Source organism: Fusarium poae, chromosome 1, assembly GCF_019609905.1.
Source record: "Fusarium poae strain DAOMC 252244 chromosome 1, whole genome shotgun sequence".
Lineage (NCBI taxonomy): Eukaryota > Fungi > Ascomycota > Sordariomycetes > Hypocreales > Nectriaceae > Fusarium > Fusarium poae.
The window spans coordinates 357,682-381,425 of NC_058399.1; the positions used below are offsets into that span (position 1 = coordinate 357,682).

Consider the following 23,744-nt stretch of genomic DNA (forward strand, 5'->3'; position numbering starts at 1 on the left):
AGTTCTCCGCATGCCGCTATTGCTAACTACTAGATTGACTGCATCAAGCTGAAATTCCAAGCCTGAGGGTTTGTTTCATTTTGCGTCCCATCGAGGCACGTTGTTTCGAGATTCGGTTAGTTTGTTTCTATTCAGCTGCGCCACCGTTACGTTGATCTACCGCTCTGGACTAGCCATATCAAACATAGCGACGTCCTCAATTGTCTCCCTGCATTTGGCTTGGTCTAGATCTTTCACATGTCGAGTGAGCGATATGAAGTGATTTGTTTTATAAGACCTGTCGAGTTGAATGGGATCGTACGATGTGTGAATTGTTTCAAATTTGAGTCTCTTCTTTGACTTGGAAGTATCTTTCGTTTCCATCTTTTGGCCTTACTACCATATTAAAATACATATTTCCTCCGTTGAGCTAAAAGATTTGTGCTCACTACTTGACAAAGATAAGAGTAGAGTTGGGAGCTATATAAATCAGGCTAGATTGAATGTATGCAGACTTACTCCCGCATTAGCGCAAATAGTCAAATTGACTATCGATCTGAGATAAGCTTTAGTCGCCGGAGTGTAGTATTGCGGCAAAACCGATCTTATCGCGGAGAAAGAAAGTATCACTATTTGACTAGATCCAGAAACACTCACTTGTTGATTTAGCTGGAGTCGGAATGCAGTTGCAAGTCACATATGTGCCATGCCGCCACCGCGTGGGATTTCCAAGTCAGAACTTCAGCCGCACGAGACTATCGAATAGTTCTCCGGATTTGTTATGTGACCATGTCTTGTATACCGGCTATCCCTTCCTGCGGGGTTGGAAGTTTTATATTAAATCCTCAGTGTATGAGGATTCCCTCTTCTTCCTGTCTACATCACTTTTCATCCATCACTTTGCTCATCTCCTCTTACTGCCCTCAGTAGTTATCTGAATCTACAATGGGGTTCTGGAAGAGGCTCACAGAGTTCCTTTTTGTCAGTGGGGGCTTCAATGATCAATTCAGATTTACATCCGATCACTCGCAGATTACTCCAGTTGACTCAGTAGTCGACGTCTTTGATCCGGCTACTATTGTCGATGGCTCATGCAATACGCCTAAAGACAGAGCTTGTTGGACTCCAAACCTTGACATCCACACCGACTATGAAGAGGTTATTCCAGAAGGTGTGACTCGAAAGGTTTGTACCTACTCTATTCTACATTGGTATGTGCTAACAAAAGGGGCTCAGTTCCATCTTGTGGTTGGCGAACATCGAATCGCCCCTGATGGTTATGAGGTCGACCGCTTGCTGTTCAACGGGTCGTATCCTGGACCAACCTTGGAAGGGAATTGGGGTGATACTTTTGGTGAGTCTTTATTTCTTTGAGTGGGAGGAGATGCTTACAATCATAGAAATCACCGTCTATAATAACCTCACAAACTTCAACGGGACATCGATCCACTGGCATGGTATCCGACAATTGAACACTAACTGGATGGACGGTGTGTCAGGTGTAACAGAATGTCCCATCCCGGTAAGTTCTGCATGAAATAGCGCGGATGGTTGTCGATTCTAACGAGAGTAGCCGGGTGAGACCATGACCTATCGTTGGAAGGCCACTCAGTATGGTACATCTTGGTATCACAGTAAGAACCAACTTCAACGACGATGAAGAAGAACTAATATCTGTTAGGCCATTTTAGTCTCCAGTGTTAGTAAGCCCGCCTGAAAGACAGTTTGTCCCTAACCAAGAAACAGATGCCGATGGACTGTTGGGAGCCATCAAGATCAACGGACCAACTAGCATGAACTATGATGTTGATCTCGGCCCCGTACTCATCACTGATCATTTCCACAAAACAGCATTTTCCCAGGTCATGCTGGAGTACTTGGGTATGTTTTGAGCTGATCAAAGATATCCCATACTGATTGCAACTACAGGACGTCCACCAGCACCAGACAGTATCTTGATGAATGGCAAGGGAACATACTACTGCTGTCCAACAATAGGCAACCCGAATTGCGACAAAAACTGCGTAGGTCTCCCGAAACTAACAGACTTTGTCTTTGAGAAAGGCAAGAAATACAAAATGAGTCTCGTCAACACCGGCGTCTCAACGCACATGACCTTTTGGATTGACAAGCATAACTTTTCCGTTGTCGCTACCGACTTTGTCCCCATCACACCTTACAATACTTCTATTCTCAATATCGCTATCGGTCAGCGTTACGATATCATTATTGAGGCCAATGCCACGCTTCATGACTCAGCAAACTCCAAGAGAACTAACTTTTGGATGCATGCGAGAGACTGCAACAATGGAGGTGCTCGCTCGAACCTGGGTATTATTCGCTACGATGAGGATAACCAAAAGTTGCCTTGGACTCCACCTCCGGATGAGAAGCATCTCTGCTACGGATGTCTTGATGAATTGAGCGCCAAACTTAAACCTATCGTCAAGAGAAATATCTCCATCGCCACGAATGTCAACTACCAGGACGAGTCTTTCAAAGTCCATCTAGTAGGATATCCTGATGAAACTGCCGAAAGCTCTCAGCTTCATAAATGGGTTCTTAAGGATTCATCCTTCTATCTTGATTGGGCTGAACCCAGTTTGAGTCTTGTCAAGGTTGCATACGAAAAGGACTGGAAACATCCCAAGTGGCCCAAAGGCTACGAACCAGTCAATCTGGAGTATACAAATGGTAGCTGGGTGTACTTCTTGATTGAAGGCAAGTTCAAGGAGTCTTTGCACAATATGCCTGGGCATCCAAAGATCTACAAGACACAAGCTCCTGTGGCTCATCCGATGCATATCCATGGCCATGATTTTGTTGTTCTTGCTACGGGTACGACAGAGTTTGATCCACATAACTTCACTCTACAAACAGACAATCCGCCTCGCCGCGATGTGGCACTGCTTCCTGTCAATGGGTACCTCATTGTTGCATTCCAGAGTGAGTATTTCTTTCCCCACCATTCTTCCATTGTTAACAACATTTTTAGTGAACAATCCTGGTGTTTGGCTCATGCACTGCCACGTAAGTATTCCACCTTCACTACCTGATACACATGTTCTGACTTTGATAGATCGCTTGGCATGCTAGTGGTGGATTGGCGCTTCAGTTTGTCGAGTCACCAAGAGAGATCGGGCCGCAGTTCCAAAAGTCTGGTATTGTACCGCACTATTCTGAGCAGTGCAATAACTGGGCTGCATACTACACTATGTTTAATAAGAACGAGAACGCGACGCAAGAGGATTCGGGTATCTAATCTAGTTAGTTCAAGTTTGTAGATATTTGTAATAAAGATGTCTCTCTTATATCATCTAGCTGTTCCCCCCTAGAGGGTAGCAGAAGAAATGACCTCCCAAGTCTTTTTTGGCGTACAAAAATAACTCGTCTAAGAACCATAGTGTAAGGAGCATAAAGTGTCCTATTAATTCCGTTCATTATGCTTCTAGCGGCCAATTCAACGTCATTCAATTACTATTGAGATGCGAGAGTGAGGAGTGAATGAATTAATTAAAGGTCTAAATTGAAGGACTGTTGCAGACAGAAGAAGAGATGTACATTATGTGTGTGTGATGTGATCACGTGATCGTACCCATGATCCTCAACGTTCAACAATTACCTTCCGCGTCAGTATATGAAGATTCTAGGCAACACCACATGTGATTCCAAGGGACAAAATTGGTAGATCAGTTTCTGCTACTCATGGTAGGGTTCTTAGGTTATTTATTTGTTGCACCTAAAACGCGTCATCCTTCCTCATGTGGTCCTGCGCTTTCCTCATGCGTTAGTCCTACACGGAGCAGGAGGTAACCAGTTAATAAATCACTGACGTCGCATTTCGTTGCCTTCTTCTCCTTTCTCTCAACTTTAACACTCTCACCATCTTCATCATTAACGAATTACTCAGAACAAGATTTGCCATCGATAACTGTATCAAATCAACTAACATCGTCACTATGAACTCGGAAGATGGATCATCGGCATCGGTACCAATTAACTTTGACGACTCGGACGCCGCTTGGTTATTGGAGACGTTATCACCATCAATTAGCATCGACAATATGAACGACTTGGGAGACGATTCGTCATCGACGATGTTACCACCATCAATTAGCATCGACAATATGAACGACTTGGGAGACGATTCGTCATCGACGATGTTACCACCATCAATTAGCATCGACAATATGAACGACTTGGAACAAGATGGTTCATCGGCATCAGTACCAATTATCATCAACGACTCGGGAGACGATTCGTCATCGGCGACGCCACCACCATCAATTAGCATCGACAACGATTACTCCCTTAAACAATTTCCAACATCGGTCCCAGCCGAGATCGCCCCCAGCTCCCTTCAGATCTACAGGCGACAGTTTTCTCGACAATTGAAATGGTTGAGAGAGACATCACCGAGAGGCGAGCTATCTAGTGTCATCACCAATTCCAACGGATTACCCACAGCAACAACAATATTCTATCAGGTGCCCATATATTTCATACCCGTCGGTGCCACAATCGAAGACCTGCACTGTCTATTCATGAAAGCCAATGTCCAGAGATGGCTGCAACAAGCAAGCGCTGATACCAAAGTGTTCGTTGCAAGAATGGGAAATATTGCAGACGAACTCAAGGCGAGACCTCTGACTACTCATGTTGGATAGGAATCAGCATGGAGAGCAGCGGCGAGCAAACCTCTGAGGATTAGACTATAGACTAGTCTAGAGAAAATACACTGAACTTTCGTTCAAGTACCTGCGCCCTAAAACTTGGATCATTTTTTCTGCTACCCACTTAGTAGGTAGCTCACATCCAGGTCTCCTCTCGCAAGTTAGGAAGGGACAGTTGCCTAACAGGTACCTTGCACTGCATTTTCAACACTTGCTAGCTACCACAGCCACGAGATTCGAGATGTTGGCTTGACAGTCGTGGGTAGCAGAAAGAGCGTTTAGATATTTTAATAATTTTTATTCAATGTTATACTTTTATAACTTCTCCAACCTTATTATATATATGTGTGTCATAGACGCATTAACTTATCGCAGCTTGAGGACAGCCTTGCCAAAGTTCTTGCCCTCGAGCATACCGATGAAACCCTCAGCAGCGTTGTCAATACCCTCAGTGATAAAGAGCTTGGCCTTGACACTACCGTCACCAAGCCACTTCTGGAGGCTCTCCTGGTGCTCCTTGTAGTACTTGGGACCGAACTGGGGGTGGGCGACGAGGAAACCCTCCATCTTGATCTGCTTGGCGATGAGGTTGATGAGACCCTTGACACCCTCACGCTTCTCAGCGGGAGTGTTGTACTCGGAGATGAGACCGCAGACGGGGATACGACCGCCGTTGTTCAAGCTGGTGAGGGCAGCCTCGAGGTGGTCACCGCCGACGTTCTCAAAGTAAATGTCGATACCGTTGGGGGCGAGACGGGGGAGGGCGTCCTTGGGAGACTCCTTCTTGTAGTTGAATCCAGCGTCGAAACCGAGCTCCTTGGTGATAAAGTCGAGCTTGGCATCGTCACCGACGGATCCAATAACAGTAAGACCCTCGCGCTTGGCGACCTGACCAACGATTTGACCAACAGCACCGGCGGCGGAGCTGATGAAGATGGTCTCGCCCTTCTTGGGCTTACCGATCTCGTGAAGACCGGACCAGGCGGTGAGACCGGGCATACCCAGAGGGCCGAGGAAGAGGCCGAGATCCAAGTTGTGAGGGTTCTGGATCTTGCGGAGGTTGACCTTGGGAATGGTCTCCTTGTCGAGACGGACGTACTCGGCAATGGGGAGGTAGGCGGTAACAAGATCACCCTCGGCGTACTCAGAGTTGTCAGTCTTGATGACCTTGCTCAGGGTGCCGTTGATGATGGCGTCGTTAATCTCAAAAGCGGGAGCGTAGGACTTGACAGAGGTGTCGCGCATCTTTCCGCGGAGATAAGGGTCGAAAGAGGCATATTGGACCTCGAGGACAACACCACCCTCGGGAGCTGAGTCGATATCGATAGGTCGGTCCTCAGTGACGAGGTGCTCACCAGCGACGGGGAGACCGGTGGGGATCTTCTTGTAAACAAAGGTCTTGTTCTGTGTCATGTTGGCGGTTTATATGTGTATGTGTATATGAGATTAAATGAGGTGAAAGTCAAGGTGAGAGAGGGGGTATATATGTAGTAGGTATGGTATGATATGATATGAAAATGAACAGGTATGAGAAATAAACGACGTCACTTCATCTATATATACAAGTGGAATATATTTTTACAGTGGTTCTGAAAGTACACCTTTCAAGTACCGTAGCCACGTCAAAGGTGGCGGCGCTACCACGTACCGAGGCTATTTGATGATTTGTAAGAAACGAAAAAGCATTGAAGTTTTTCCCAACAACTAAAAACGTCACAGCGTCGATCCACAAAGTAACGGTGATACTTCCCGAAGGGGTAATGACCTCATGAGTGACATACAACAACGTGTCTTTGATCAATTGAAAGTAAAGTATCTCTAGTTATTACTATCAGATGATCCTACTGTTACTCAGGTGTGACAGTATGTAGATGTCTGTAATACCTCCAATGTCAGATTCTTATCTCGATTATTTCTGACAGTCAGCTTAAAATCTGAGATCAAAAAAAGAAAAAAGACAAGGATACCACAAAGAAACTAAAACGCGGCGCGGAGAACGTGGCATCCCCTCGGCTACTTTACCCAAAGCGGATCAAGATTGACGGTGTGAAGAGAGCCTCGGTCGGCGTCTCCGTTTCTTTTGGTTCATCGTAGAATTCTTTACAGACTTCTAGCGCTGTCTATAGTAAGCAGAAAACAAAGTAGCGAAGCAGCGAAGGTAGGTAGTTTTGCATTAACGCCGAGTGGGTTCCCCGTCTCATTAATGCTTCAGCCGCCTTATCCTGTACATCCGTGGAGAAGAGAAAAAAGTTAGACTTGTTAGTCAGCTTGCAAGATTCAGGTTTTGAAGGTTTAGTAGTTAACACGAGTCAGCTGGTAACGGCATTTGCGAAAATGATGTCAATTCACCATTTTTCGGGAATTGCCATGTTGAGATATTGGGATTTGCATGTACATATAATTGCCACTGGTCCAAGGTCATTACGCAAAGACACGATGGCTTCAGTCGTGTCCGACGAGCTTACCCTGTAGCACAAACGTGCTTGTACCAAAGTATCACCGACGCACCTCGAGCCACATGCACAACACAATACATAATCAATTGTACAGTGTTCAAAACAACAGACATGACCAACTTGATACAAAACTAGTAGGCCATTATAGGTGAATCGGTTATAAACCACAATCCCATATATCTATTTGTACACTAAATCCCAAGCTTCGTTACTTCATCAACTCTCAAAAGCAGTAACCATCCAGTACGCCCAATACGCCCAATCAAAACAATGCCATCCCAATACATGTAACTCTCTAATCAATTTCATTCAAAAAGCTCTATTTCAGATTATTTAGCGTGAGCTGATATGTAGTTATGCTTCTTCAGCTTCTTGCTCAGCGAGATTCTCATCCGAGCCCTGCCAATCATCACTTTCAAGCCCGTCTCGTCGGATGAACAATGATGACACCCAACCTAGGATGGCGAGGCCTCCGAAAATACTCCATGCCAATGCCTCACCCTTGGGACGGATGTTGATGGACAGACTAAAGAGTCCACCGGAGACAAAGGGACCGAAGCTGCGACCGAGTGCGGAGAGAGTTTGTGCCATGCCGTTGAGACTACCGAGGCTCGCGTGCGATGGCGCAGAGTTTGTGATCTACACATATTCCAATTAGCAAGGTTTAATTTAAGAAAGGTTTAGAAAAGAGACGTACCAAAAGCATTACACTCGACAAACCACCGACAGCACACAAGTTCTTCAAGATCAACACCAACCCAAGCTCAATGTATAGCCACATCTTGCCACTGCCAACACCAAACAGTGGCTTGTCATCGGCGTAGCCGACCCACGGCATAAACAGCATACTGATACCAAGTCCCAAGAGAGAGATTTGGTAGGTACCGAGGTTACCCAATTTGGCCTTGAGCTGTTGGAACAGGAAGGCTTGGAAAATACAGCTTGCCAATCCTGCGATGCTCAAGCTGACACCAATTCTACTAGGCAGCAAGTCGCGACCGGCAGGGGCAGGCGTCGCAGCAAAAATGGGGTACAAGCTGTTGAAGGAAATGTTGGACAGCTGGAACACGAGGTAGGTGAACAGGACCAGAATGGTGGTTCGGCTGAGATCCTTCCAGGCGGACAGGGCGGGGTCAAGGTTGTTGTCGCTATCGTCAGTGTCGTCTTCGTCTTCCTCCGAATCGGACTCGAGCGCTCGGCCGGAAGAGAGGAGGGGCTGGTTTTGGGATTGCGAACGAGGCCATCGCGCGCTCCAAGAGGGACGTCGAGGGGGTGGGGTTCGCGAAGGAAACCAGGAAAGGATCTTGTCGACCCATGCGGGCTTCTCAAATGCGACTTGGGTTTTATCCAGGGTCTCCTCGAACCAGATGCTGACCACAATAACGCTGATAGCTAGAAGACCGGCGGAGAGAATATTGGGAGCCAAGTAGGGGTACTTCTTACCCATTGTACCGACAAGGATGCCTCCCAGAGCAGGCCCTGTGATACTACCGAGGGAATAAATGACAGGCAAATATGTAAACGCGCGGCTTTGGTTGGAGCGATCTGTGACTTCTCCCAGTACTGTCGGGACACACGCAGCGTTGCCGTTGAGAAGTCCCATCAAAACGTGGATAACGACGATCTGCCAATACTCCTTGCAGAAGCCAAAGACGCAAAAGCAACCCATCAGCGCAATTGTGCCCATGATTAGAACCGGCTTCCTGCCAATTACATCCGAGGCGTATCCCCAGAGGAAATTGGTGGACAGCTGCGCCAATGCGAAAGAGCTCGCAAGTATTCCAACGTATAATCCTGCTTTCTCATCGGGAATGCCTGGCATATTGAGCACCATCTCGGGGAGATATGGGGATATCGAGTTTAGCGCGGTCTGCTCGGCAAGGGAGAGGAAAGCCAGCAGCAACAGCTGTCGAACGGGCAATGGAGTCTCTTCGCCATCATCTTCATCGTCGGAATCGCTCGCATTGGAACCTGTATAAGGCTGTTCGAGGGGTGTCTTTGGCGGCGTGGTAGGAAACGTCTGGTATCGATGGGATTGGCGTCGCAAGTTGCTCAAAGTTGGGATCGGCGCACCAGCGTGGAATGAGCCAGAGGAAGCTGTTCGCTCAACAGCCATAGCCCTCCTGGCGGCATTTGAAGAGTTATTTCGTGAGGGCGCCATGATGTGTAATGGCTATGGATTGACCTATGACCGAGATCTTGGGGAAAGCTTGTCGCTGAAGATCAAGACTTAGTTTTGACGGAGTGGTGACGTAGGAAGGAAGGGCGAGATTTGCTATGGCGGGGCTGACACGAGCCACGATGCGATCGAGGCTTCAGGTTGACGCGACAAGGGCATTTGCTGATGATCTACGTCGAGGGAGAGATGAAGAAAGGTTCTGTGTTGTGATGAGACAATTAAGATTGTCTCTGTGGCTGGGAAGAAGCTTCAACGAATATTCCGAAAAACGGCCGATCGCCCTTTTTTGTGCAGTGCCGTAGGCAACTGCAGCAGGTACTGCAGGTGATGGTCGCACCTTCTATTTTTGATCGCGTGAGAGCAAGGTACAGTACGATCGCTGATGTAATTGCGGGTTCATAAGCTCAACCTCTCCAATCAACGGCAGCCATTGCCATCCACCGGGCGGGTTCCTCCGGTCAAACTCAATTGGATGTATGACGAGTCAGTCTGTCATCCAAGTTTATTTTGTCTCTGACCCTCTTAGCAGTAGCAGAATAAGTCTGAGGTTACAAAAATAATTTGTTGAAGATGTTTAGTCTTTAGAGCATAACTTGGATCTGCTACATTCGTATCTCAAGTCTCCAGCACGACGTTTCTAGCTCTCTGAAGCTTATGTGTCGATCTCAATCTTGGCGCCAACTACAGACTAATGTCACCAAAGACACTACCCTAGAGGAGGGTCAGCTTAGCTCAATCTGCACCCAATCTTTCAACACGACCTCGTGCTTACATCGTCTGATCGACTGAGAAGGCAAACGTTAAGGGATCAAGAAAGATGCTAATTGATGGTGATAACGTCTCTAATAACTAATCGGCTTCTGAGTCGTCAATGTTAATTAGTACCGATGCCGATTATCCATCTTCCGAGTTTATGTTAACGATGTTAGTTGATTTGATAGTCTGTCTCAAACCTGGATCTTGCGGAGATGCGATAGTGCAGACATCTTGAAGTGCTTGAAGCCTATAAGGCTCGTCGGTGAACTTTCCAGGTCAGGATCTGAAAATCTGGAAACAACAATGGGAATGCGAAATTGTTTACTTGCAAAAGGAATTAATGCTCCTCGCACAATCACTCAATGTGCCAGAGCACTTCAGGGTATTCGCATTTCCCCAACATTCCAATCTTCTATAACACTTTCTTTCCACGGTATAAAGAATCAGCACGCAAGAGACGGGGAGGAAGAACGAGGGGTCAGAGGGGGGGGCGGTACTTGACTGGAACCCGACACCCGAGGTATATCGATCTGGGTCTTAGTACCAGTAACCTACATATGGATAGCCACTGTATATCAGAGTCGTCCAACTCTCATTCAAAAATGTCATAGAAAATAGCACCATCTAGAAACCCCAATCCTCACTCCAATGTCAACATATTCTCCGGCATAATATCCGGATCTCCAATCTGCTGCACAATCGCCATAAACTCCTCTGACGAAATCCCAATATTATCCAAAAACTCCAAATCGCTCGTCCCCTCCTCTAAATCTGTAGTCAAAAGCCTCTCCTCATCCGTCTTCCCTGCAAGCTCAGAAGCTGCTTCATCCGTAACTGATAAAGAAAGAGTTTGTAGTCCTTGCTGTTGTACTTGCGCGACGAGTTCCTGACACTGAGCTTCAAGATAGACGAGCTCTTGTTTGCGGACTTTGGCTAGTCGGTTCCCGCGGGCGATCATGTTATCGAGAAGTTGATGGACTAGAAAGCGGCTGTTTTGATCGTCGGCGACGCCGGGGAATAGAGCTGTTGCCATGTTGAGGTGGAGAGCGGCTCCAAAGGTGAATTCGATATCGTAGGGGAGAAAGACCTCTGCAAGCTGTCAGATTGATATCAAGCAACAAAAGAGGAGAGCCAGGTTACCCAGAAGACTGTATTCGCTCGTAAGAATCTGGAGTGTCTTGACAGCTGATTTGATGCCTGTCGATATAACCGCTGCCGTCTGTCCAAGAAAGGCTTCCGAGTTTTCAGCGCCCGGCTGTCCAAGAATATCGAGACGTTCTTTGAGGACTGAAAGTAGAAGAGGGCGTGTCGCTACTATCACACACTGCGTTTATCAGCCCGTGGCCTCTGAGACATCGGAGGTGAACTGACCTGGTGATATAGAAGCGTAATGTATTTTGTACCGCGAGGCATCGTGTCTACCGAATTCCGGAATTTCATCGATATTATCTTTTCAATCTCTTGTGCGTGGTGCGCCAAAGTGTGAAGAATAGCCTTGGTCTGTTCGAGGAACTGCCCGAGTGGTGTTTTCTCTGGTTTGTAGAGTGCTACGTCCTGTTAGACCTGCACCGATCTGTTGACGAGAAAAAGAAGGGGAAAACTCAGACTTACTTGTTAGAATTACTGATAGCAGATGCGACAAGTTCACCTGTAGACTTCTCGCGCTGTCATCTTGAGAACCCACGTTGGGAGGGTTGACTGGCGTGGAGATATCACTGTCCTGTACTGACATTGGCAGTCCCAGAGACGAAGAAAAGTGTCGGTCCATGATATATAAAGTCCACCACAAATCGCGACATCGAGTAACTGTTTCACTGCCGAGTTCGCTGTCTGGTAGTTGTGTATGTAGCCCTTCCAAAAGAGCTATCCTGATGGCCTGGCCAAGCTGTGACTCGTCAGTATCTCTGCTTGTGAGGTACGTATCTACTTACATATACGTGCGCAGACTCTCTCTCGTCGATAGAGTAGAGATACAACCCACCCATGGCCAAAACTTCAATTGCGAGGAGACTGTCCTTCCAAAGCGCTGTATGATCCGGCATAAGACCCATCGCTCTCACAAAGAATTTGGAGCCGGGGGGTTCGGTGGAGGGCATCCATTGAGAAGAGTGAAAGGCCGTACCAAAGGCCAGAATCAAGAGAAACTTGACATACCAAAGGCGGTTCTCTTCAGCCTTGTTCTGCGCGTCCGAGTAAAAGTCACGGATCTGGTTGACGAATTCTACCTCGTCAAAGAGCCGGTATGTCTGGCCGAGATGAAATTTGAAGGTGTGGAATAAGTAGATCGCGTAGTCGAGAGATGGTAGTCCAGTGACATCGGGTTTTTCATGTGGAGGGCGGATATTCCATGATAAAGTGTACACGTCGTCTTCTATCAACTGCGGCGGAATCATGTCTCCTCCTGGCTGTAGTTTGTCGCCCAACATGAGCATCAGTCGTAATGTGAAAGACCAAGTCGACCACGGCGCCAGCCATACTATTCCATCAAGTCAGCACGTTTTCAGGAAAATGTTCGGGTACTTACTCCAAGTCCGTCTGTTCTTCCGCGTATTCTTGATAATCTTGGACGGAATCGTAAACGCGCTAGGCCAAATACTCAACGGTGACTCGCCCTGCGGTTGGTATGATGATGATGAGGTGGGACCTTGGTTGACAAGTTCAGACTCAGATTGTTGATGCGAATGCGAGCCTTCTATCGTGAGCGCAGGAGAAGCAAGACTGGTACCGACTCCGCACTCACCATTGACGTCGCTGAAAGCTGCATCGCTTCTACGTTTGAGACCCGGAGAAAAAGAGTGAGGTTGGGATATGTTCGGAGAGCAGTATGACGCAGATGATGCTTCTATGGAGGAACGATACGGCGGAGGCGCGGAGGATATTGTCGCTGAGGGAGGTGAGCGGTAGATGAAGGGTGTTTCTGTATTCTGTCTGTTCTCGAGGATGATGTTTGATGGTGAGCGCTGATACTGCTCTACTTGCTTCTGAAGGTCTTGGAGGTATCTGTATCGATGGAGGTTAGTGTTGGTAACAAGGTTGATGTGGCTGAACCAACTTTTCCGAGACCATAACCTTTGTTACGCCTTCTGTGAAACGGCATTGTACTTGGCGCCGCTGACAGTTCTGGCACGGGTCTTGTCCTGAGCATTTGATCTTGCTCTGTCTACAAGCGACGCAGCTGTGATGGAGTCAGTGGGAGAACGAACAAAGGCGAGACTTGAAGACTTACGCATTGGCCGTTCTTCTTATTTTGCGAGGCTGGCTTTCCGACGCCATGACGTTGATGTTTGGGGAGAGTATTACGATGCATCCGACCGCTTCGAGGCTGCGCCTGTTTAGTGAGGACGTTGATCAATGAGAATGGTCATAGATGGCAAAGATGGAAGAATGTCTGGAACGAGGCGTTTCGGCTGCAGTATCCCCCTGTCAGGTCTCACTGGTTAGCGTTAGCGCAGTGTCCTCCCCCACACGACGGTATCGGGTCCGTTACCGGGTGATTCTGGGGATGTCTTGATGAGGTCAGTTGAGTTTTGATGGACGTTTTGAAATAAAGTAGGCGCGGTGTGCGTGATGATGATGTGGAGAGATGTCTATGGTCTGTTATCTAAACTTTTTACCTGCAGATACCCGTTTTGTTAGCGGTCAATGACGCTGAACGTTATCTATCACGGCAAGATAAAACCAACACTCCCGCTGAATTAATTTGATCACGTTCATCACCAAGATAAGAATAGTTCTATACCCAACCCCTACAACCATTCCCCGCATTTGGGTTAGGTGACAACGGATGATGAAAGAAACAAACTGGACTGATATCTAATGTTTTATTCTTTCACCGGATACCAGTCCCGAGATAGCGCGGGGTCGATCTTTTGGAGCTTTTACCGTTGCGGGCATGCTTTTACAAACCTCACATAAGCCACGTAGTCAAAGATAAGTTGGGGAAACAGCGTGATCGGCAATGAATTTTTTTATTGTTACATCCAATGGCTCTCGGGGTATCAAGTGCCGGTAGACGCGGTGCAAGGATCGGTAACTGTCCCGGTCTGATTGGATAACCAGCAACTACATTATTAAATGCTATCCTCGCAAACTATCCAATACTCTAACTTCCATTCACAATCCTTATGGCATCAACAGACGTCTTGCTGTAAAGCCAGTGTTCCCGTCCGTCAGCGAAGACGGTGCCCAGATATCCGATCTTGAGGCCGTCATGGGTCAATGCATGCGATCCCTCTTTGCGGGGTTCATTGCATCCAGTACAAAACTTTTCATCCATCTTATTTATAGTAAGACAACGGATGCACCGCCATTTCTTGCTTTTGTATTTGTGTGAGATTAAGGTTGCTCTAAGAGCCCTATTTTTCGTGACGAAGCTGCATCTATCGATTTCGCATTAGACTTCGAGGGATACCCATATCAAGTTCCTCAACAGGGGTTGTTCTGGGCGCCATGGTGAGGTCTTCGTTATGCGTATCAGAGAGTAGGTCTGTTGGTTCTAGGGGTGCTTGCTATTCTTGATGAGTGTTTGTCTGGTATCGATCTACATCGTTGACCTGGTAAATATAGCAATTTGGCAAAGCCTTGAGTTGAGTCTGGATGCTATGAATCAATGTCCAACCGCCCGCAGATACACAGACACAACTTGTCTTTGTTCACAGGTTAGCCACGTTTGTGATTGTTTAGCACAAAGAGAACAGCAACGATAATCACAGCGACAATGGCAGCGACAATGGCAGTGACAAGCAGACCACTGAGGTTATAGACGATCCGAGTAAAGCAATTCCATTCAATGTTTGACTACATTTTCTTTGCTTTTGGCAGGTATCCCATGGACCGAGTCTTTTACCAGCCTCCAAGATTCATCCTTGGCATCATACCTAGTCGGGGTTTACCGAAGTAGAGTACTCCTGGATTCTCACGATCGGATCTGTGAGTCATTTCCGACATGGGTCGCTGGCGGAAGTTGCGGTCGAACCAGTATTTCATCAAATCATCATGACCGTACACTCGAACACGGACAGCTTCGTCGGGATTTGGATCGGTGTCAACCAGCTTGAGCCAGTACGACGATCTATATCCTTCTTGGGTGTCTCGTGGAAACCCCTCGGGTACAGCAGCGAACTGTTCCAATGTCTCGGCGTCGAGCATAACGCAAGCAGCAAATCGCATGTCTCCAATGAGAGCAGTGCCTCTCTTCGACGAAATCCATTTCTTGAAATAGGCGCGAACTGCGGCCGACGAAGCATTCTCCAGCGCCTCCTTGTCTTCGAGGATGTCGTTCTCGAAGCGGCGTAAGAACTCCTCGTTTGGACGCATGTCAACCTCGACGGGAATATGGTCAAGAATTGCACTGTTGTCTTTGCAATACATGATGTTTTCTTTAACATTATTCGCCTCATCGTCAGCCCAAACTTTGGCTACGCGATTGATGATGTTGATAGCGTGTCGAAACTGCTCATCAGAACCAGGACCATAAGCGGTGCGTACAATGGCAAATCCCCATCGGAACGGTCTGTGTCCATCTGTCAGCGATAAGATCGCTTTGAGTCGGGCCATAACGCTACGACGACATCGAGGATCGCCCTCGAAGCGAGGTTGTCGGAATTCAGGGTCATTAATCCAAACAGGCAAGTCGTCAAAGTCAGCGACAGGCGGCAACATGTTGTCTGAAGACGTGGTCATTGTGACAGAGAAGAGGTGAGAGGATGAAAACGCATGGAAGTGTGGGCCAGAAGAAGCAGGAAGACTTAGGTACTTATGTAGGTGTCCAGGTTAAGGCGGCTAGGGAACAGTAGCCCGAAGGAGAAGGGTTTCTAGTTTACAGGCGGCAGAGGTGTCCACAAAAATGGAATTCAATCACTGACTTAGCGCCCAATGGTCTAGTGAAAACAGTGGGTGGGTAGCGAAAGTTAACCTTGTAACTCTTAGTCTGAGTTAGTAGGTAGCATAGATTGACCGACATATTTCATGTCGTATGTTTTCAGTAGCAAACTTTTCTGAGACCCTGAGGGGGTGCAAATAGAAACGTATATTAAACCAAGTCCTATCTAGGAATGATGCTTTATCTCGCGTTTAACTCAAAGACACTAAGGCACCCGCCAATTGTCTGCTTGTGATATCTATCTACATTGTAGTATACCCTATTTGACTCTGCGATTATTATAGCTATTTAACACTCAGTTTGTCTTGACAGGTTCCGTTGTCGTTTGAGTCTTAGCAGGCGCATTCCAGTCAACATTTGGCCCAATGCAGTACGCGTTACCAACGACTAGTTTGTCTGAACAAACTTCTGCATCGACAAGCCCAGTATTAACCATCAATAACATATCGATATCTATAGCTCCTATAGCGCAGATACTAGCGCATGTGTCTTCTTTCTCTGCAACACGCCATCTACCGCAACGATCTGTCGTGCCAGTGGGAATTTTGGCGCCGTTGGGGGGAGGAATCTTTTCATGAGTGTAAGGGTTTTGGTGAGGAGGTGTAGTGGTGTCAGTGCCGTTGGAGGAGCTGTTATGCTGTCCGAACTGTGGACCGAGACATAAGATGGTACCGTAAACGGCAGTGAATGACTGCAAGTTAACACAGTCGAAACCAACCCAGGGATTGTAAAGCTGCACATCTCCTTCACGTAGCTGGTTTGTGGAGTTGGTCTCAATGGTATCACAATCTTCCTCGGATCGAAGTGTGTAAGTACGATGGCACACTGGAGGCATGCAGAGTTTGGTACCCGGCTCAATGGTCGCACCAACATTGCAATTGGGCAGACGATACTGATTGGCAGTAAACAGAGAGGCAGAGGATACTCCGTGCTTCAACGCTATCGAGTTGCAAGTTTCTTTGCCACTTGTTGTGTACCATTCGTCAGTACCACAATCGAGCGAAGTGTCTTCCGGCTCTGGGATCAGTGATGGAGGTATATCAGTCGGTCCCTTCAAACCACACTTGCTGTAAATGTACTCGAGTTTCTCCTTATAGTACTCGTCAAAGATTGAGTAGGATGAGGATTGCATCATGGCCATGCGCTTGACATAGCACGTTGAGCACATCTCCTTCGAGGGCATCTTCTTATAGTCAGAGACACGTGTGAACTTGGAAATGACATCTATTACTGTTAGCTGTGGAATTATCAATGATAATGTTGATGAGGGGACGTACCGTTGCAATAATCACCAGCGTCGTTCTTGAGACACGTTTCGTTGTATCCAGCCCACATGTTACCGCCTAGCAACATGGGAACAGCTTCGTCAAGTGTGTATCCTTTGCAAGCTGTAACCACTGCCTCGTACCAGCTTCGTAGACTCTCGCCACACCCTGCGTCACATACAGAGTCTGTGCGGTTTCTGCTCTCAAGCGCACCACGATACCGACGTTCAGCAAATTCATCAACTTGTGAATCACACAGTACCCTTCTCGTCAATGCGGTCTGACAGGCGCTTGAAACTTCAAACTCCAAAACATCATCTGCCTGGTAAACCTGAAATCCAGGGAACACGCGCTTTCCTGAAACCTCTTTCGAGCCTTGAAGCCAGGCAAGAATTGAGGAAAGGAAGCCGTTGACATTATCACGGGCGAACGTGGCGGTGCTGTTGCGAGGAGATACCATCTCAATGAAAGCCTTTGTACAGAGATTGTACACCCAGAGATCGTAGCTCTCCTCGACTTCAAATGCCCTTGTCTGGCAGTTTTGCGTCTTGACACAGTCTTGCTTGTAGTTGTAAAACCAACTATAAAGACCAGTTCCTAGAACATAAACAGCAGTGGAGTCGAGAATACGGACAGCCCAAGCCATACGACAGCGATCGTCCTTGCAACCATCAAATGTCGGATCGTCAGTAAAGAGACCAACACTAGCCTCGAAAGGCTTTGGAGCCTTGGGTGTTGATGCGTGTTTAGATTGCCCGGCAGGATGGCTTCGTGTGCCCCGCCGCGACGGAGGCGAGAGGCCCAACGAATACATGGTCGACGAAACAGCCTGCAACGGTCTCGGTGTCCACGAGTTATGCTGTCCACCTGGTGAAGAGGTTCCCAAGTGTGGTTGGTATGATTTCAACAACGGCGATTGTGGCGGGACATGCCCTGTCGGTATGTTCGAGATCGGCTCGCTCGACAAGCATTGTGGTCCGAGCTATCAGCCAGCCTGCTGCTTTGGCACAGACAAGTCGATGCAACTTTACAATCAGTGCAGCTGGACCAAAGAATTTCCCAATTGCAACAAGGGGAAATGTGCCAGCGACGTGACAGAGATTGTCAGATCGGGAACTGGCAGCGGAGATGCCTGGTGCAGCGCGCATGGTGGCAACGATCCTTTCAGCAACAAGAAGCGCGTCCGTGAGGAGCGTAAATATTGCTGTCGCGAGGATATCAAAGACCAGAAGTGGACTGACTGTGATTGGGAGAGTCACACCGGCGTTGTTCCCAAAGGCTGGGGAGGCAACGATTATTGTCTCAGCGGATGTCCAAGCAACAAATTGCGCGTGTCAATGGATCACAATATTCAAGAATGTAGCCGCGGCGCTAGATCAATGTGCTGTACTCCGGCCTACTCTACTATTGTCAAGAGAGAGACGAAGGACGACGAGTTGGCCGAAGCTCTTGAAATCTTCCTTGACAATCCCAAGTGTACCAACGACACCCAATCCTACCGCTATGATAGCCAAGCGACGGTCATTCATCGACTTTTAGGCTATTTATTTCTTGCACCTAAAACGCGTCATCTTTCCTTATATAATCTTGCGCTTTCCTTATACATTAGTCCTATATAAAGCAGGAGGTAACCAGTTAATGAATCACTGACATCACATTTTATTACCTTATTTTCCTTTCTCTTAACTTTAACACTCTTACTAGAACAAGATTTGCCATCGATAACTGTATCAAATGAACTAACATCGTCAACACTAAATCATCCTCAAATTTCACCACGAACCGGAAAAGATGCCGAAGTACACCGTCGACGTGATATCAAGCCTCACGGGGCAGCCAGTGAAGTTCAATATTCATGGGATACCTGTAAGTCAAAGACGAGCTTAGCCTTACATGAACTGAAATTGACATATCTGGTACAGTACCCCAGCAGTGGTGAATGGCCCGTCTACCACGACATATGGAATCGGGTTCTTGACTACACTGGAACCACACCCAGCCACGCGATGGTTAATCGTATCTTCCCTCTAGCTGGGAACAACGCCGGGCTTGTTAGTGAGTAGCGGATTTCTTTGTTCTTTCGGCTTGATGTACTGACAAACGGCAGCGGAACACATCTTCGAAAGGCAGTCGTTTCGGGATTTCGTCAACTCCAGCATCACTGGAGGATTGCCAAGCGGAGCCGTATCTACACTTCCTCCCATGGACTACAACTTCTGGACGGTGACAGCGCTCCAACCTATCCCTAACGCGGTACCCATCGGTGTATCTCGCGCAGTAACTCCGATACGCCGTCTAATGACGGTACTGGGAGCGAGACGGTTCGAAAATGTTTTCGTACTAGCCGGCAAGGATCTGAACGGCGTCAAATCGAGAATCTGGAGTCATCATGAATCGACTAGCAAGAGCAACATGCGAAGATACATGACTCATGACATTGCAAAATTCATAGAATGCATACGTAACGTAAGTCTATCATTTGTTTATCTTCATTCTGATTAGTATTCTGGCTTATGTTCTGACTCTTACCTTACTCAAAGGCTCTTGGGGTGTTCGTATATCTAAACCATCCCATGGTACACTTTCGATTGATGAACATTATGAGAGAAATCCGTGATGAGCTCCAGAACGCTGAGGGTTACCAAATCTACACCCACGGTCCAGCTACCAGTGTCTACGCCTGCGCACGATTTGACGAGTGGGCCGCAGATCATTTCGCGACTTTGGCATCGGAAACAGCAGATTGGGCCCTCAACTGGATTGGAAAAGCCGTAGCGGAATGGAACCTACACCCCAACCACCCGTTCCATCCTTGGGTAATGAGCACCCTCTTTGCGTTGGCGGCTCTCGCTGGAGGGCTTCAGGTCAATCTGGATGGTATTCCGGGGCAGTGGCATTAAAGGTTTAAGGGTTCCTAAGCTTTAGGGTGGTAGAAACGAATAGCCTAAGAAGTTTCGTCCAAGTAGCGACCTAATAACTTTGTTCTTTATACTGACATCGGTCACTTTGTCTAATACAATGAGGACAACGTCTGTGGTGTTGAGTAGTGCGAATCTGTGATAATTGCATCGCTGGAGGGCAAAAGCGACTACCTGGTGCACGTAAGCCTACATATAAAATTGCTGGACATCACAAGATTACATAGCCTCGCAGACGGTATCAGTTGTGAACTCTGAAGTGGGTGCACTGTTTTGGTCATAGACCATCACTTAATCAACCACTGTAAGAGTATCTCTCCCCAACAATAGAATTGTCTGTCAAAGGGTGGAAACACGATTGTTCTCTGTATTCTTTGTTATTTAACTACCATACACGGCATATTGAGCATCAAGTCGGTGATCATAAGACCCTCCATTGTTATTACAGTGTTGCAGCTGTTGGATACCAGCGCAGATAAATGCGATACACGGGTCTTTTCAGTGATGCTACTACAATTTGAAGGGTGAACAAAAGAAATAATATCATTGTCCGTTTCTTTATGAATAGCAAATGCTTTGTAGTGCCACCAGATGACAATAAATAGCCCGTTCAATCCAACCCAACTACACTGTCTGCTTTTCTATCGTCGAGTCTGTCCAGCAATCCTTCTTCGCAATCAACTCTGAGATCATCTTGTAAAGCAAACATTGAGATCAAACTCACAATCATCAATCATCGTCAGTAGACAAACTCCAAAATGAATCATCTCCAAATTGACAAGATGCCATCACCACCTCCTAAACCATCTTCTCCTATCCCTTTCCAACGCAACCGCGCACACACCATGGACGAGTCCTGGCCTCCTTCTCATAACCCTCCTCAGGGGTCTTTCCGTCTTCGGGCCATCGAAAACATCTCTTCCCTTGACCCCAAACCCGCTACTGAAGAACGTACTGACCCTTACTTCACGGCCAATGCGGCCAATGGACCTCTTCACATCGTCGATACCATGCTTCTCCAAGTTGTTCGCGACCAGAACGGCAACACTCTTGGCATGAGAGTGATTGATCCCAACAACACAATGGGTAAAGAAGCCAACATTTGCGCTCCTCTCCCCCTTGGAGAGTCTACCACTGGCATGGCCTTCAATGTTGGGTCCGCCCAAGCAATGCACGAGGCGTTCATGAAAGCCAAGCAGGTGACAGACTCCGAGCGCATCGTCGGAGTCATGTTTGCTCCTGTCAAACAGAAAGGTCAAGTTCGAGATGTTGACTGGTCTATCTTGGAGCAGGGTAAGAAGCCCGAGAAGGAGACCGGTCCCAAGGCCGTGAAAGGTCACCGCTCTCGCCACACCACTAACGAGTTTGGTGAATCCTCCAAGCAGAAGCCCAAGCCCAAGGCAGAGCTCGAGAACTGGTCAGAGGATTCGGACGCGGCCGCTGGCCTCCAACTCCATCCCATGATCAGGGATATGTACAACAAGGGAGATAAGTGATGGTTGTGTTGAGCTGAGTGATCATGGACAGGGGTCTGCACCAAGGAAGGAAATGTTTGGCTATGACTGGTATTTGCGTGGGATACCCTGGAAAATTTATTTTGCTATCATTAATGCAGTTATTGAACAAAATGCTTTGCTACTTATGTGCCTAATGTTTGTGACTTGGGATATCTGTTAAGTGACTCAACATGCATAGATGTCGTGGCCGTGCAGCCTTGTCATCTTCGTTCCACAACTTCCATCCGCTAAATTCGCTACATTCTGTGACCTAGACAACAGGTCTTCCACTTTTTGTCCTGCGCCATCTAACTTTTGATCCATCACATCTATTATTGTGAACCGTAATGCGTGTCCGTTTCCGCTATCTCGGTAATTCCACAATGCGGCGACCATCTCTTATCTTGGTCTATCAATCTACAGATCTCGGGATTTTTCTTCCCATCACGTTATTGACTCCCCTTATGGCCGAAGATGGCTGTAATCCCACACATACAAACGGACATACCACTTCCAAGCGCATTGTTGATTTTATCGCGAGAGCCCCTATGGCTCAAACGCCGCTGGGATACCTCCAAACGCCAAACGAAATGCGTTTGGTCGTTGTTTACTGGGTTCAAACGTCTTGGAAGTCACTGCCAGTATTTATTCCCCTGATCTTCACCATGGACGAATTAATCTTCCATAACTTCATCCAAAGTGGTCTACCGAGGAACAACAGCAACACCTCCTTTCTACAAGATACGCGACATACAATTCTACCCAAGTTTTAGTTACATCTTGTTGTGAGTAGACAACCTTAAACCCAGGTCTTCATCCGGCTGCCCGAACTAACGTCAATCTCCAGACAGATCAACAACCCTACCAGCACCGACCCATACCCCCCGACAGACCCATTCGATCCGTATCAGCCTGCCATTCAGAATGCCCAACAAGACCACCAAACCCTGTGAGGAGCATGTCCTCTGGACCTGCAGACGCCAGAAAGACCTAGTCTCAAAGAACTACTGCGACAAGATCAACGGCATGCTGGACAAAACCTGCACGTGGTGTAAGGCTAAGCGAGAAGTCGGTACACTTGCTGTCGACAGGACCCGCCAGACCATCGGAAAACTGATCTACAAGAATGCAGACGGCGTTGAAGTTTGGGAGTACGACGATGAGCCGTTGATCGAGTTGTAACAATCGGGTCTTTGCATTTCGACCTCAGTTAATACGGGATCCTGGCTGAGCTACATGGAAGCCTTGGGTAACAGAGGAGAAGAATGACTTAGGAGTGACCACTGTTGGATACTCCGTGTTGACAGGTGGACGAACGAACGAACAGAGAACTGGATACTATAGATACCGATGATCGACACCATCAGATATCTAGTACCAAGAACGTAAACGATTGTTATATGCAATGGGCCCCGATCGCCTTTGTTTCGTATGTCTCCCCGCGCCATGTTGATTGTCAGTAAATTCACCGACAGGGAATATGGTAATCGCAGTAGCCGGTGCGAATCCCACAATCGAACAAGCCATGGAATTTTTCTACCGAATCCACAAAGTGTCACCATACAAACCCATCCCTGTTTCCAATACAAGGTCCACTTCTCAAGATCAACCGCCACTCCGCGCAAGAAGGCGTGTAAAAAGGAATACAAGAATACAAAATCTAAAGTTAAAGTTAAGCGAAAGAGTAAGGGGACAACTCCAGTTCTGATTCTAACCTGAAATCTAAATCCGAGTTCAGAGTTAAGTCAGACGGCAAGCTGAAGACCGCGGACAAGAAGGAGACTCGGATTCTGAGGTTGATCTCAAGTTGGCGGCAAGAAGGAGATCATGGACGGAGAGGACAAGTGGCATGCAGACACGCCTAAGGAAGCGGAGCTTGAGCTGCGAAGCAGTAGGATGTGAATGTGGACAAACCTGAAGTAGAATCACGGAGACAAGGGCATCGACACAGTGAACAAGACCTGTAGGTAGTGCGAGGCTGAACAAGTCTTACAACGTTAAAGACATTTCTCTACTCAGTCAATCACACAGTAGGGACGGACTACCTCACATATTCAGATCCATTATTAGCTATCAACACTCAATATGTGTTATTTTAGACGGCATCCCAATACTACATAATGGTCGTGCCTTACCGCCCA

The 23,744-nt window shown here is 47.4% G+C and overlaps 10 protein-coding genes across 10 annotated transcripts; 5 read left to right on the forward strand and 5 right to left on the reverse strand.

Annotated features, from left to right (window-relative positions):
- Positions 1-924: 924 nt before the first annotated feature.
- Positions 925-3,241, forward strand: FPOAC1_000134 (uncharacterized protein; the record flags this gene model as incomplete). Its single annotated transcript, XM_044844754.1, has 10 exons — positions 925-960; positions 1,012-1,164; positions 1,216-1,333; positions 1,380-1,501; positions 1,553-1,613; positions 1,661-1,678; positions 1,726-1,860; positions 1,909-2,925; positions 2,975-3,009; positions 3,059-3,241. The coding sequence occupies 10 exons, from the start codon at positions 925-927 to the stop codon at positions 3,239-3,241; spliced, it is 1,878 nt and encodes a 625-aa protein (XP_044710670.1).
- A 697-nt stretch (positions 3,242-3,938) lies between these two features.
- On the forward strand, positions 3,939-4,646 carry FPOAC1_000135 (uncharacterized protein; the record flags this gene model as incomplete). Its single annotated transcript, XM_044844755.1, has 1 exon — positions 3,939-4,646. One exon carries the CDS (start codon positions 3,939-3,941, stop codon positions 4,644-4,646), a length of 708 nt encoding a protein of 235 aa, XP_044710671.1.
- A 372-nt stretch (positions 4,647-5,018) lies between these two features.
- On the reverse strand, positions 5,019-6,065 carry FPOAC1_000136 (uncharacterized protein; the record flags this gene model as incomplete). The annotated part of the gene is made up of 1 exon (XM_044844756.1): positions 5,019-6,065. One exon carries the CDS (start codon positions 6,063-6,065, stop codon positions 5,019-5,021), a length of 1,047 nt encoding a protein of 348 aa, XP_044710672.1.
- Positions 6,066-7,462: 1,397 nt separating this feature from the next.
- On the reverse strand, positions 7,463-9,269 carry FPOAC1_000137 (uncharacterized protein; the record flags this gene model as incomplete). The annotated part of the gene is made up of 2 exons (XM_044844757.1): positions 7,463-7,747; positions 7,806-9,269. 2 exons carry the CDS (start codon positions 9,267-9,269, stop codon positions 7,463-7,465), a joined length of 1,749 nt encoding a protein of 582 aa, XP_044710673.1.
- A 1,414-nt stretch (positions 9,270-10,683) lies between these two features.
- FPOAC1_000138 (uncharacterized protein) lies at positions 10,684-13,316 on the reverse strand (the record flags this gene model as incomplete). The annotated part of the gene is made up of 9 exons (XM_044844758.1): positions 10,684-11,132; positions 11,184-11,367; positions 11,415-11,590; positions 11,655-11,928; positions 11,975-12,519; positions 12,568-12,732; positions 12,784-13,043; positions 13,096-13,218; positions 13,270-13,316. The coding sequence occupies 9 exons, from the start codon at positions 13,314-13,316 to the stop codon at positions 10,684-10,686; spliced, it is 2,223 nt and encodes a 740-aa protein (XP_044710674.1).
- Positions 13,317-13,466: 150 nt separating this feature from the next.
- FPOAC1_000139 (uncharacterized protein) lies at positions 13,467-15,725 on the reverse strand (the record flags this gene model as incomplete). Its single annotated transcript, XM_044844759.1, has 3 exons — positions 13,467-13,476; positions 13,531-13,549; positions 14,921-15,725. 3 exons carry the CDS (start codon positions 15,723-15,725, stop codon positions 13,467-13,469), a joined length of 834 nt encoding a protein of 277 aa, XP_044710675.1.
- Positions 15,726-16,219: 494 nt separating this feature from the next.
- Positions 16,220-18,337, reverse strand: FPOAC1_000140 (uncharacterized protein; the record flags this gene model as incomplete). Its single annotated transcript, XM_044844760.1, has 3 exons — positions 16,220-17,148; positions 17,202-18,056; positions 18,118-18,337. 3 exons carry the CDS (start codon positions 18,335-18,337, stop codon positions 16,220-16,222), a joined length of 2,004 nt encoding a protein of 667 aa, XP_044710676.1.
- Positions 18,338-18,980: 643 nt separating this feature from the next.
- Positions 18,981-20,089, forward strand: FPOAC1_000141 (uncharacterized protein; the record flags this gene model as incomplete). The annotated part of the gene is made up of 4 exons (XM_044844761.1): positions 18,981-19,055; positions 19,112-19,244; positions 19,297-19,655; positions 19,730-20,089. The coding sequence occupies 4 exons, from the start codon at positions 18,981-18,983 to the stop codon at positions 20,087-20,089; spliced, it is 927 nt and encodes a 308-aa protein (XP_044710677.1).
- An 800-nt stretch (positions 20,090-20,889) lies between these two features.
- Positions 20,890-21,603, forward strand: FPOAC1_000142 (uncharacterized protein; the record flags this gene model as incomplete). The annotated part of the gene is made up of 1 exon (XM_044844762.1): positions 20,890-21,603. The coding sequence occupies one exon, from the start codon at positions 20,890-20,892 to the stop codon at positions 21,601-21,603; it is 714 nt and encodes a 237-aa protein (XP_044710678.1).
- Positions 21,604-22,067: 464 nt separating this feature from the next.
- Positions 22,068-22,785, forward strand: FPOAC1_000143 (uncharacterized protein; the record flags this gene model as incomplete). The annotated part of the gene is made up of 3 exons (XM_044844763.1): positions 22,068-22,244; positions 22,304-22,388; positions 22,451-22,785. 3 exons carry the CDS (start codon positions 22,068-22,070, stop codon positions 22,783-22,785), a joined length of 597 nt encoding a protein of 198 aa, XP_044710679.1.
- Between the last annotated feature and the right edge of the window lie 959 nt (positions 22,786-23,744).